Source organism: Sapajus apella, unplaced genomic scaffold (assembly GCF_009761245.1).
Source record: "Sapajus apella isolate SASKATOON/1434 unplaced genomic scaffold, GSC_monkey_1.0 scaffold71, whole genome shotgun sequence".
In the NCBI taxonomy this organism is placed as follows: Eukaryota; Metazoa; Chordata; class Mammalia; order Primates; family Cebidae; genus Sapajus; species Sapajus apella.
The window spans coordinates 1225312-1238790 of record NW_022437011.1 but is presented as its reverse complement, the minus strand read 5'-3'; the positions used below and the strand labels follow the sequence as shown (position 1 = coordinate 1238790).

At 47.8% G+C, this 13479-nt stretch overlaps 1 protein-coding gene across 2 annotated transcripts; it reads right to left on the bottom strand.

The window, feature by feature from the left end:
* Positions 1 to 6231: 6231 nt before the first annotated feature.
* Positions 6232 to 11761, bottom strand: RPS14 (ribosomal protein S14). 2 transcript variants are annotated; one of them, XM_032250203.1, is made up of 5 exons: positions 11670 to 11761; positions 9552 to 9702; positions 8776 to 8937; positions 7592 to 7668; positions 6232 to 6352 (listed from the first exon to the last, which is right to left on the bottom strand). In XM_032250203.1, exons 2-5 carry the CDS (start codon positions 9698 to 9700, stop codon positions 6285 to 6287), a joined length of 456 nt encoding a protein of 151 aa, XP_032106094.1. In that variant the 5' UTR covers positions 9701 to 9702; positions 11670 to 11761; the 3' UTR covers positions 6232 to 6284. The 2 variants fall into 2 exon arrangements, with proteins under 2 accessions (XP_032106094.1, XP_032106095.1); XM_032250204.1 differs by lacking the exon at positions 11670 to 11761 and adding an exon at positions 11273 to 11291.
* Positions 11762 to 13479: the final 1718 nt, after the last annotated feature.

The window sequence follows — 13479 nt, the reverse complement described above, 5'->3', positions numbered from 1 at the left end:
GAGTTTGAGACCAGCCTGAGCAACATAGTGAGACCCAATCTCTACAAAAAATTTAAAAATAGCTGGACGTGGTGGCACACACCTGTAGCCCCAGCTCCTCAGGAGGCTGAGGTGGAGGCGGATCACTTGAACCAGGGTCAAGGCTGCAGTGAGCCGTGATTGTGCCACTGCACTCTAGCCTGGGCAACAGAGTGAGACTCAGTCTAAAAACAAAAAACAAAACAGATTCTAACAGCTAAGCAGATGATAGGCCAAGTTGGGGAGAGTAGATGCTCCATGAGCCAAGCTGGGAGGAAAAACAGAGAAGAGGCTGAAAGCACAAGAAGGCATGGGTGAGGGGAGAACTGAGGGAATCAGGCTTGGCTTGGGCAGAGTGAGAGGAGGGTGAAGGGTGGGGTAGGGCCAGCTAAAACACAGCAGATTCACTGAGGAGATTGGGTCCTAGTCTAAAGACAACAGGGGCCAGGCATGGTGGCTCATGCCTGTAATCCCAGCACTTTGAGGGGCCGAGATGGGTGGATCATCTGAGGTCAGGAGTTCGAGACCAGCCTGGCCAACTTGGTGAAACCCTGTCTCTACTAAAAATACAAAAATTAGCTGGGCATGGTGGCAGGTGCCTGTAATTCCAGCTACTTGGGAGACTGAGGCAGGAGAATCGCTTGAACTCAGGAGGCAGAGGTTGCAGTGAGCCATGATTGCACCAATGCACTCCAGCCTGGGCAACAACAGCAAAACTCTATCTCAAAAAAAAAAAAAAACGAGAGAGACAACAGGGAGAGCAGTGATAAAACAGCAGGGGAGGGCCAGGTTTGGTGGCTCACAACACTTTGGGAGACAGAGTTGGCGGATCACCTGAGGTCAGGAGTTCGAGACCTGCCTGGCCAATATGATGAAACTTACAAGGTGAAACTCTACCAAAAACTACAAAAATTAGCTGGATGTGGTGGTGGGCACCTGTAATCCCAGCTACATGGGAGGCTGAGGCAGGAGAATCACAACCCGGGAGGCCGAGGTTGCGGTGAGCCAAGATCACACCATTGCACTCCAGCCTGGGTAGGGGGAAAAAAAAAACCAGCAGGGGAGTGACAGAATCCAGTTAGTTTTAGATGGCATGTTGCAATGTGGTCTAGAGATAGGTGGGGGCCAGAGGGAAGACCGGGAAATGCTAAGAAGGAAACCATGGTGAGAAGGCAGCCAGGAGGGGAGCAGGAGACAGGGGCAGGGACTATCTCTAGAGGCCTGGTTGGGGCTGCAGTCACAGCTTCAGGCGCCTCTGCTGCGGGCTGTAGTCTCAGGTGGGCAGCAGCCCAGCTGCCTCCGCAGTCAATAGGCTGCTACGTTCCCAACTGAGCCGCACCACCACTTGGCTCTCCTTTCAGGCAAAACCCCTGAAAGGAGCTGCTTTCAAAGACCCAGCTGATTGCATCCCTGGTTACCAGGAAAGAGCAGGACAAGTTGCAGTCTCACCACAGGAAATAAAAAGAATGATCCGGCAACTGGCAGCATTTTTCCAGCATGATTCTAGCCAGCTGTCCTTTATGCTGCTTGGCACAAGAGCTGCATCAATGTAAGAATAGCAGCAGCTTCTTCAGTGCGAGGCACTGCGCTAAACACTTTGATCTTGTGTGATTCCATTTGAGGCAGCCGTCATCACAGGAGTTACCAAGAAACGGCTGGGAGGTTAAGTCCTCTGCCTAAGGTTGAATGGTCAGAGGCTGCGGAAGAGGATTTTCATCCAGGCGTGTCTACCACCTGAAGGTCTGTGCACCACATCCTGCCTTAGAAACCAGACGGCAGACTGACAGTACAAAAGCACCCCTCGTCTTTTCCCCTAATAATTTGACTTTGGCATAATTTTAAGTTTACCAAAAAGTTACAACGATAGAGTTTCTGTGTGCCCTCACCCAGTTTCACCTGTTACCATCTTTTTTTTTGAGACAGTCTTACTCTGTCGCCCAGGCTGGAGTGCAGTGGCGCAATCTCAGCTCACTGCAACCTCCGCCTCCCAAGTTCAGGCGATTCTTCTGCCTCAGCCTCCCAAGTAGCTGGGACTACAGGCACGTGCCATCACACCTGGCTAGTTTTTTTTTTTTTTTTTTTTTTTTTTTTTAATTTTTAGTAGAGACCAGGTTTCGCCATGTTGGCCAGGCTGGTCTCGAACTCCTGACCTCAAGTGATCTGCCCACCCCGGCCTCCCAAAGTGCTGGGATTACAGGCGTGAGCCACCACGCTCAGCCCACCTGTTACCATCTTACATTGCAATAATATATTTGCCAAAAGTAGGAAACCACTGGTACATTACTACTAGCTGAACTCCAGACTTTATTTGTATTACTTTTTTATTATTTAGTTAGTTTGTTGAGACAGGGTCTTGTCCTATGGCCCAAGCTGAATGTAGTGATGCAGTCATGGCTCCCTGCAGCCTCCACTTCCCAGGTTCAAGCAATTCTCCTACCTCAGCCTCCCGAGGAGCTGGCACTATAGACATGTGTCACCATGCCCAGCTAATTTTTTATTTTTTGTAGAGACGGGGTCTCCCTATGTTTCCTAGGCTGATCTCAAACTCCTGGGCTCAATCCATCCTCCTGCCTCGGCCTCCCAAAGTGCTGGGATTACAGGTGTGAGTCACTGTGCCCAGCCTTTATCCTATTTCACTAGTTTTTATGCTAATACCCTATTCCGGTTCCAGAATCCAATCCACATACCACAATGCATTTAGTTTTCACTCCTCCTTAATCTCCTGTCCTTGACTTTTATGACTTTTTTTTTTTTTTAAGAGCTCCCACTATATGGGAGGGGATTCCAGAGAGCCGGAAATCCTAACTTTCATGACTTAACAATTTAAGGAGTCAAGGGCAGTGGCTCACGCCTATAATCCCAGCACTTTGGGAGACCAAGGTGGGTGGATCACCAGGTCCGGAGTTCGAGACCAGCCTGGCCAATATGGTAAAACCCCATCTCTACTAAAAATACAAAAAGTAGCCGGGCGTGGTGGCACTCACCTGTAGTCCCAGCTACCCGAGAGGCTGAAGCAGGAGAATCACTTGAACTCGGGAGGCAGAGGTTGCAGTGAGCCGAGATCCTGCCACTGCACTCGAGCCTGGGTGACAGAGCAAGACTCTGTCTCAAAAACAAAACAAAACAAAACAAAAAAATAAGGAGTACTGTTATTTTGTAGATGTCCTCTAACTTGGTTATAGGTTTCTAGGAGAATATCACAGGGGTGAACTGCTCTTCTTATCATGTCAAACCGGAGTATGTATCAATGTGATTCACAAGTGATATCAACCTCAATTTGGTTAAGTTAGCATATGCCAGGTTTCTCCACAGTAGAGTTACTATTTCTCTTCTCCATATTCTGTTCTTTGGAAAGCAAGTCACTAAGTTCAACCTACACTCTAAGGGGTGGGGAGTTCCACTTACTGAAGACAGGAGTATCTACTTATATTATATAGAATTTTTTTTTTAGGACGGGGTTTTACCACTTTGGTCAGGCTGGTCTCGAACTCCTGACCTCAGGTGATCCACCCGCCTCAGCCTCCCAAAGTGCTAGGATTACAGCTACCTCACCGGCTTTAGAATATTTTTTATAAGATTTGTACCTTCACCTGTAATCCCAGCACTTTGGGAGGCCGAGGCGGGTGGATCACAAGGTCAAGAGATCGAGACCATCCTGGTCAACATGGTGAAACCCCATCTCTACTAAAAAAAAAAATACAAAAAATTAGCTGGGCATGGTGGTGCGTGCCTGTAATCCCAGCTACTCAGGAGGCTGAGGCAGGAGAATTGCCTGAACCCGGGAGGCGGAGGTTGCGGTGGGCCGAGATCGCGCCATTGCACTCCAGCCTGGGTAACAAGAGCGAAACTCCGTCTCAAAAAAAAAAAAAAAAAAAAAAGATTCGTACCTTCAGCCGGTGTGGTGGCTCACAGCTGTAATCCCAGCACTTTGGGAGGCCAACGTGGGTAGATCACAAGGTCAAGTGTTCGAGACCAGCCTGACCATGTTGAAACCCCATCTCTACAAAAAATACAAAAACTAGCTGGGCATGGAAGATTTTTATTAAAATTGTATCAGCACAGACTTATTTATCTTATGCTCTGGCTTAATCATACCCTTTATTTAAAAAACAATTTTTTTTTTTTTGAGATGGAGTCTTCACCCTGTCACCCAAGCTGGAGTATAATGGCGCGATTCAACTCACTGCAACCTCCGCCTCCCGGGTTCAAGTGATTCTCCTGCCTCTTGAGTAGCTGGGATTACAGGCACGTGCCACCACACCCAGCTACTTTTTTGTATTTTTAGTAGAGACGGGTTTCTCCATGTTAGTCAGGCTGGTCTCTAACTCTTGACCTCAGATGATCCACCCACCTCAGCCTCCCAAAGTGCTGGGATTACAGGCATGAGCCACCACACCAGGCCCTACCTTTTCTAAGTTAGGATACAGATGCCATTGTTATAAGTGACTTCAGTATTCAATACAGTACCATGCTGTACTGACTGAAGCATAGGATCAACAGACATGATCTAGGTTTGTAAGTACAGTTTATACAAAACACCTGCCATTTCTCAGAATGTATTCCCATCATTAAGCAATGCATAATTGTATATGAAATCCCCATAGGCAAATTCATAGATGGATTGATTGCTTAAGGCAGGGGAAGGAGCAATTGCTAATGGATTTGTTTTGGTGTGTATAGGGGTAGGGAGACAGGGTATGAAATGCCCTAAAGCTCATTGTGATTTTCATAATATATAGCACTAGAAATCAGGCCAGGCACAATGGCTCACACCTGTAATCCCAACACTTTGGAAGGCCGAGTTGGGTGGATCACCTGAGGTAGGGAGTTCAGGACCAGCCTGACCAACATGGAGAAATCCCATCTCTACTAAAAATACGAAATTAGGGCCCGGCACAGGGGATCATGCCTGTAATCCCAGCACTTTGGGAGGCTGAGACAGGTGGATCACTTGAGGTCAGGAGTTCGAGACCAGTCTGGACATGATGAAACCCTGTCTCTACAAAAAAAAAAAAAAAAAAAAAAAAAAAAACCAGGCAAGGTGGCGCATGCCTGTAATCCCATACTTGGGAGGTGGAAGCTGTGGTGAGCCGATATGGCACCAACATACTCCAGATCTTGCAACAAAAGCGAAACTCTCATCTCAAAACAAAACCAAACCATTTTATAGGTGAATTGTATATAAATTATCTCAATAAAGCTGTCATGTAAAACGTGTGCAGCTTGAGTCATAACTATTGTCCCCTTATTATAAGCTGTGACCTTTGCCGTGACTTCCCATGCTGTTTTCTTAGTTGTATGATGGGTATGGTATTCTTTTTCTCAGATTAAGATTCAACGAGATTATTAAAATGCCTAGCAAAGTCTGGCATGTAACCAATGCTGCCTCATCACAGTAACCCCCTTGTCTCAGGACCTATTTATTTGCGTAGTCCCTGTTTAGAACATGCCATCAAAGGCTTGCTCTCAACAGCAGCATCTCAACAAACTTTCCACTCTTGCTGGTAGCACTACCTCAATGCTCTTACCTCTCCAGCCCATGACACGCAGCATCCTCTCATCTCCGCTGGGCCTCACTAATCCTACCCAGCCACCAGCCTGTCCTAACCATGGCAAGCACCATCATGGGGTCTTGTGGTAATCTCTTGCAAAACATTCAGTACCATCTGGTGTCATTGGGTCCTCGGAGCCGCATGCAAGCTTCCGGAAAGCAAGAACTTTTATCTTTTTTACTGCTGATGAAAATAGGACTTGGTGTGTATTTGTGGGGTGACAATCTTTATGTACTTTATGTACTGATGTGGAACGATCTCCAAGATCTGCCAAGTGAAAAAAAGCAAGATTCGGTAGAGTGAGCTCCTAGCTTTGCACAGAAGGTGTGGGGGGAGAATGCACACCCACGTGTGTTTATATATGGCATGGGTCTGGAAGGCTCCTCTTCTGCTCAGGCTACACTTGGATCAACAGTTCCCACTCTGGTTCTTTAAGAATTGGTCCATTTTTAGAACCAGCACCTCCACTGAAAACGAGGTCTCCAACGCCTTGGTTTCCTTTAGACGACCAAGGCAATTTAATGCCACAAGTAGTGTGGAAAAGACCTCAAATGCAGCACCAGGATCTCAGCTCTCCTCAGGCTCCTTCTCCCAAGAAGCCAAATAGGAGGAAGAAATAAAATGTCTGAGTAGCGTCTGATGGAGAAAAGACTAGAGTTGAAACAGTTTACATGAAGGCAATTTATTAACAGGAAACATTTTGAGGAGTCTTGTTCACAGACGGCGACCACGGCGACCCCCCTTCCTGCGGGTGCTGTCAGAGGGGATGGGGGTGACGTCCTCTGTGGGGAGGAAGAGAAAGCCTCATCATTGCCTGCAGCTGAATGGGAAGGGCCCCGAGGCCTCCCTAGAGACCAGTGGCCTAACCAATCAGCAACAGATCCTGCTGCTCCCAAAATGACCCCCCAGTGTGTAACAGATGGATGTGAAGGTGGAGCGGTCCCATCTGCCAATTCCTCGAATTTCCTGACATGGTCTTAACTCACTTTCCAGAAGGGGAAATAGGCTGAGAGTTATGCAAGATGTCAGAGGCACAGGACAAATCCAGGTTCTGACGGTGGGCTAGTTTTCTCTAGCCCGCCGTCTTCTCTAGAGAAAAATGTCTCCTTTTCATAAAGTAAAAGGAGACTGAAAAGAGTCTGAAAAAAATCTTTCAAGGCTGGGCGTGCTGGCTCATGCCTGTAATCCCAGCACTTTGGAATTTGAGAGGCTCAGGCCGGTGGACTGCCTGAGGCCAGGAGTTTGAGACCAGCCTGAGCAGCATGGCAAAACCCCCTCTCTTTAAAAAAAAAAAAAAAAAAAGCCAGGCATGGTGGCACACACCTGCAGTCCCAGCTACTTGGGAGGTTGAGGTGGGAAGATCCCTTGGACAGATCCACCCAGGAGGTGAAATTTACATTGAGCTGAGATTGTGCCATTGAACTCCAGCCCACACAACAGAGCAAGACCCTATCTCAAGAAAAAAAAATCTTTCAGGTAGGACACAGTAGGAACTTTGGCCAAAGATGTCAGTGTACACTGCTACTAACTGCACAGAAACAATGTGCAGAGAAGAACTAATGTCTCCTTCCCGGGAGCTGTAAGGAGCCAGGACATCACAAGCGTTGAGTACTAATAATGGAAGCTGGTACCCCCCACTTCATTTTTGGTTGTTACAGGACTGGCAACCCCTACTGATATTTAGTAGGCAGAAACAAAAAATGCTCAACAACCTACAACGCAGGAGATGGTACACACAAAATGCTAATAGCAATGACCTCAAGAATGGAGAAACTTGTCAGTTTCACCTGCACCAGGCAGTGTAGGGCAGAGATTCACAAATGAAACAGGATATTCACATCAAGGTGACACAGACATTCAGGGAGATTTTAAGTCATGAGGTGCCTCTTTCAGGCTTCCTTACCAAACTTAACTGACAAAAGTGACCAGACCAGCCACTGCGCATCCACTGGGCACATCACGTGCTTTCTGGGGCCAGTGCTTCACAATAAATCCAAGTGTTAGCTAGAGGGGTCACTTACCAATCCGCCCGATCTTCATACCCGAGCGGGCAAGGGCTCTGAGGGCCGACTGGGCTCCAGGTCCAGGGGTCTTGGTCCTAGAAAATGAAGGTTTAAGTTAAGAAAAGTCTTTGGCCAAGTCAATGGAAGATCTCCTTTCTAAGATCCCAAAATCCTGACAGTTCAGAGGTCTGCAAACTTTCTGTAGACTCAGACAGGGCTGGGCAGGGTGGTTCACACCTGTAATCCTAGCACCTTGGCAGGCCAAGGCAGGGCGGACTGCTTGAGCTCAGGAGTTCAAGACCAGCCTGGGCAACATGGCAGAACCCCATCTCTACAAAAATACACAATTTAGCCAGGTGTGGTGGCACTACTACTAGTAGTCCCAGCTACTTGGGAGGCTGAGGTGGGAGCACTGCTTGAGCTCCATCGGCAGAGATTGCAATAAGCTGAGATGGCACCACTACACTCCAGCCTGTGAGAGTATGACCCTGTCTCCCCCCCGCCCCCCAAAAAAAGCCAGACAGTAGATATTTTAGGTGGAGGTGCCGCTATGGTTTTTGTTGCTACATTCTGACCACTGTCTGGCCTGTCTACCTAATAGTCATCTATTTTAGCTTTCATGCCCCCAGCACTCAAGCCCACGTCCTTACCCCTCCTACAGGACTCCACCCCTTCCCTTCTCTATTACACCTCATGCCACTCTTTCCTTCACAGGTGCCCAAGTTCACCCCTACCTCGAGACCTCTCCCTGTAGTTGTCTCTAGCTGGAATCCCCTCCTCTTGTCCTTCCTTCAGTGGAAGGACTCCAGACTCATCGTTTAGTTTAAATTACACTTTATCACCAACCTCTACTTGTGCTTCCTTTGTCACAAATGAAAACCACATACTCCCTGGTGCTCTGTGGTTTAAAGTCTGACTCTCCCACCAACCTAGGTCCCATACAAGGAGGGTAGAGACCACGTCTATGTTTCCCATCACTCTCTTCTAGTACCTAAAACACAGCTCCTGGTATAGAGGGGGTGCTCAACACTGAGCTGCTGGGGGTGCCCACAGGAGCCAAATGTTAAATACGTACGTGCCTAAAATATCTTGTTCAAGGTTACAACAAAAAAACCAAAGCCTCAGCCAAGTGCTCCAGCGCCCAAGCCCAGTAGTTTTTTTTGTTTTTACCACCCAGCCATAGCTCCCGCACACACTCGTACCTATTTCCTCCTGTGGCCCGGAGTTTGATGTGTAGGGCAGTGATGCCCAGCTCCTTGCACCTCTGGGCCACATCCTGGGCAGCCAACATAGCAGCATACGGCGAGGATTCATCTCGGTCTGCCTTCACCTTCATCCCGCCAGTCACACGGCAGATGGTTTCTCTGGGGACAAAAGCACAGGGTCATTTTCCCTTGTCCAACAAGAAGTGCTTACAATGTCCTAATGAGTGAAGAGCACCACAGATCGGTCATGGCGGAAGACGACGGTCATGGGCTCTGCCCTCATGGAGTTCAGTCTGGTGGGGTTGAAAGGCCCAATTTAGCTAAACCTAGTATTAACATTTTATATATTTACTTTTGCATTTAATCCTTACAATTACTCCATGAGGTAGGCACTACTGTCCTCATTTTACATATGAGGAAGCCAAAACTCAGAATTTGAGTGACTTCACACAAGTCACAACTTGCTAATGGCAGTCGAATCCATACCCAGAGCTCACCTGCAGTCCACTGCTGCTCCTACAAAGGGAACTAAGGAAAGAAGAGAACTCCCAAGAAGCCAAAGACCATCACGCCGTAAGGACAAAGAATGTGTTGCCTCTCTTGTAACCCCTGGGAATCACAATTATTTGTGGGCTAAATGGACAAGCACACTTTCTTTTCTGGACGAAACAGTTTCTTTAGAAAGAACCCCCTGTATTGCTAGCCCGTCCCAGTCATTGCTTTCCTCAGCCTTTTGCCAGCCAGGTTTTGTGCCTCTCCACCCAGGTACTCACTTGCCAGAAAGATCAGTGACATGGACAAAAGTGTCATTAAAGGATGCAAAGATATGGCAGACACCAAATACATTCTCTCCTTCAGCCACCTGAGGTCCAAGGCTGATGACCTGTTCTTCCTTCTTTTCCTTCCCCTTTCGAGGTGCCATTTCTGAACGGAAGGAAAAGAAACTCAAAGTTAACAGACAACACATTTCCAGAATCCCTCTCCCCTGGCTATGAAAGGAAACACTAAGTCTTGCTTCTTCATGTCCCTGTCTCCTTCCATCCAGGACTCTGCTATATTCTCTCACCTATGCCTCACTAAAACTTCTTTCTCCTTGCACTTGATGGGGATGGGGGGGGTGTCAACTGTGGTCATATAGCCAAGTGCCACGAGAAGTATTCTTTCCCCCAGAAACTCCAAAAGCGCAGCTCACTTCTATCCTTCTTCTATAGGATGGAAGCCTAGGGTTCTAGCAGCAGATGCCTGAAGACTACATCCCAAAAGGAAAGAAGAAACCCAAGACCAATACCTACCCATGTACTGGCAACACCATCCCAAAGACCCTTTATGGGGCGGGGACCTGCCTGACTCCTGAATGAATTCCTAGGGTTAGTACCAACACAGCCCTCAAGCCTCATCTCCTGTTTTCCCATGCTCCACCTGATCCCTTCAAAAGCCAAAAATGCAATTGATCTGACACCCACAACTACTTAGAACGAAATCTTTCACCAGCATCAAGTATTAAAGGCACTAAAACACATCCAAAAGTCAGGCTCATGGAAAAGACCCAGCCCAGAAATCTGATGTGTCTCTTGGACCAAATAACTCTAACCTGTTATACGGCCTTCTAAGTGCAATCGCACTGTCACAGGATCTAAGGGAGGTGTCACAGGATCTAAGGGAGGAAGAAACTGACAGGAGGAAGGCAGGTGAGAATGAATGAGAATGTGGAAGGCTAGGAGAAGACTGCTTCCTATCTAAAGCCCCAGGCCTTCTGAACAATGTAGCATTTTCAGAAGACACTAAAAGCTAACACGGTATCCCTGCAGATGGTGAGTGTCTCAGCCTGTGGTCATAATAACGACAGTGGCAAAACCAAACCTAGAAACGAAGTGTTCTGACTCCCCGTCCAGCACTGCCTGCCTCCTGCCATGACGTCCTACTCCACAAACAACTACCTCAGACCCAGAAAAGTCTGTCTCAGGTGTTCTGGATCTCTCCTGTGCCTTCCCTATATAACCTTTAGTTAGTGTGTGACCACACTAAGTACTTCAAGTTAAGACTCGGATGTACGAAGTTAACTGTTCCGATCTTCAAAATCAGACTAATGAACACGACGCAGTGCGTTAACTATTGTAAGCAAGGCGCCACAGGAGAGAAGCCGCAAGTTCTGCCTGGAGAAGCACAAAGAGGCTCCATCAGATCCTAACTATGTAAGCATTGAGTCTGTTTCGGCATGGTGGCCATTCAGTAAATGCCAATTTGCAGTTTCTCCGTTCCTAACATCCCCTAAAGTAATGAGCAAAGCGGCCACTGGGGGTATATAAACGCAGGGCAAGGACACAGCAAACATCGGTGCTGGGCCCTGAGCGCCCCGAACTTTGCAACGTGCCCAACTCAGCAATGGTTAAGAATCGCCCAGACTTAGAAGCATCCTACACAAGCAAGAGTTTTCCCTGCTTTCCTTCCTTCAACGATCACTACGAACCCACGGAATCGGTGCTGTTATTCCTATTTTGCAGGCAAGGAAACAAAGGAGATTAGGCGCGGGCCTGCGATCTCCACGAAAAAGGCTGGCGAGGTAGAGGCGGGAGCCCACATCTGTCCCGGGTTCCCTCTGCTACGCTGTGCCGCTCAAGAGCGGCCGCGGTCATACTGCGGGGCCGAGGCCTTAAAAGGCTGAACCCGCACTCAGCCTTACTTCGCCAGCTCCTCCCTTAAGCAAGACTGCCGCCTTCCGAGACCAGGCGCGAACTCGATCCCGAGTTGGCTAGCGTCCAAGTGGGCCAGCCGCGCGTCTCTTGCCCGGCACCTAACTCGGTTCCCACCGAAAGACCCCAGTCTCGTCTCCAGCCCCACAGAGCCCCCTTGCCGAAGGATGCCCCCCGATGGTCCGCGTCCGGGCCTCCTACCTGCACGTTGACTCCGGACTCCACACCGGAAAGAGAGAGTGGAAAAGGGCGGAGCAACGGGTCACTTCCGTGTCCCGGAAGTATGCCTCTGAGGTCACGGGATGAGGTCGGCTCCCGGAAGACGTCGCCATTATTGCTTCCAAAGAATTTAAGAGTCGTCCTAGGGAAAGACGGTTTATTACTTAAGAGGGAGCGAAAAGAATGGGAGGGATGGTTGTCGCTGCGAGCGGGTCTGCTTACGCGACCGTACGAAGCGGCTACACCTGCAGGGTGAGGTGAGCCTGTATTTCATGATGGCGGTGGCCGTGGCTAGAGAGACTTCCGCCTTCCTGACTCCCGCCCTGGCAGCTTCGGAGCGGCAGCGCCCCTCGTGGGGAGCAGGGGAATAACAACAACAAAACGGCCTTCTTCAAAGCCAGGGTGGCGCCTGCCCGTGGTCCCAGCTACTCAGGGAGACTGAGGATCTCTTGAGCGGAGCAGTTCGAGGCTAGCCTAGGCAGCACAGGGAGACGGGGAAAAACCCACCGTAATCTCGTACTTTGGCATACTATATACTAGGCAAAATAAGAATAAATTATTCAATATGTATTTACAGAACGGTCTGGACTAAACAGTTTATATGCATTGCTTCATTTACTCCTCAAGACATTATCAAATAGACACAGTTTTGATTTCCATCGTACAGATAAAGGATGTTCACTGAGAGCATACATTTGCGGATGGTTTGGAATTCTAACTTCAAAGCCTATGTGTTTAATAGCCACTTCCATATAGCCCTCTAATAAATACATATATTTTTATTTTATTTTATTTTTATTTTATTTTTGAGACAGAGTCTTGCTCTGTTGCTCAGGCTGGAGAGCAGTGATGCAATCTCGGCTCACTGCAACTTCCGCCTCCCGGGTTCAAGAGAGTCTCCTGTCTCAGCTCTCCAAGTAGCTGGGATTACAGGTGTGCACCACCATGCTCGGCTAATTTTTTGTGTGTCTTTAGTAGAGACGTGGTTTCACCGTGTTGGCCAGGGTGGTCTTGAACTTATGACTTTGTGATCCATCGCTTCAGCCTCCCAAAGTGCTGGGATTACAGGCGTGAGCCACCTCACCCAGACTCTAATAACAATATTGAAGGACCTTGAAGATTTGGGACAATGTGTTGGAGCTATGGGAAAGGGCCAAGAAGTGTACCTTACAGAGCTAAGTAAGCAGTAGATACATTTTATATATATATATAATATATATATATATTGTATATAAAATTTATAGAATTCCATATAGAAATTTATATGGAATATATATGGTATTTTTATATTACATATTGTGTAAATATTACAAATATATTTTTTCATGGCATGGTAGCTCATGCCTGTGATCCCAGCACTTTGGGAGGCCGAGGAAGGTAAATCACCTGAGGTCGGGAGTTCGAGACCAGTCTAAGCAACATGGAGAACCCTCTGACCAACATGGAGACACCCCATCTCTACTTAAAATACAAAATTAGCTGGGAGTGGTGGTACATGCCTGTAATCCCAGCTGTTAGGGAGGCTGAGGCAGGAGACTTGTTTGAACCCGGGAGGCGGAGGTTGCGGTGAGCTGAGATTGTGCCATTGCACTCGAGCCTGAGCAACAAGAGCGAAAACTCTGTCTCTAAAAAAAAAAAAAAAAATATATATATATATATATATATAAAATATGCTCATATATCCTGTGGCTCCAGCCTGGGTGACAGAGCAAGACCTTGTCTCAAAGAAAAAAAAAAAATTCACTCTGCTAACCTGAAAACTCAACATACCTTTTTTTTTTTTTTTTTTTTG

Coding starts and splice junctions, on each gene's coding strand:
- RPS14 (XM_032250203.1), bottom strand. CDS start 9,700: ATGGCACCTCGAAAGGGGAAGGAAAAGAAGGAAGAACAGGTCATCAGC. Junction 7,669..8,775: donor CGGGCCACAGGAGGAAATAG/GTACGAGTGTGT, acceptor TTCATTTTCTAG/GACCAAGACCCCTGGACCTG. Junction 6,353..7,591: donor TATGAAGATCGGGCGGATTG/GTAAGTGACCCC, acceptor TCCTCCCCACAG/AGGACGTCACCCCCATCCCC.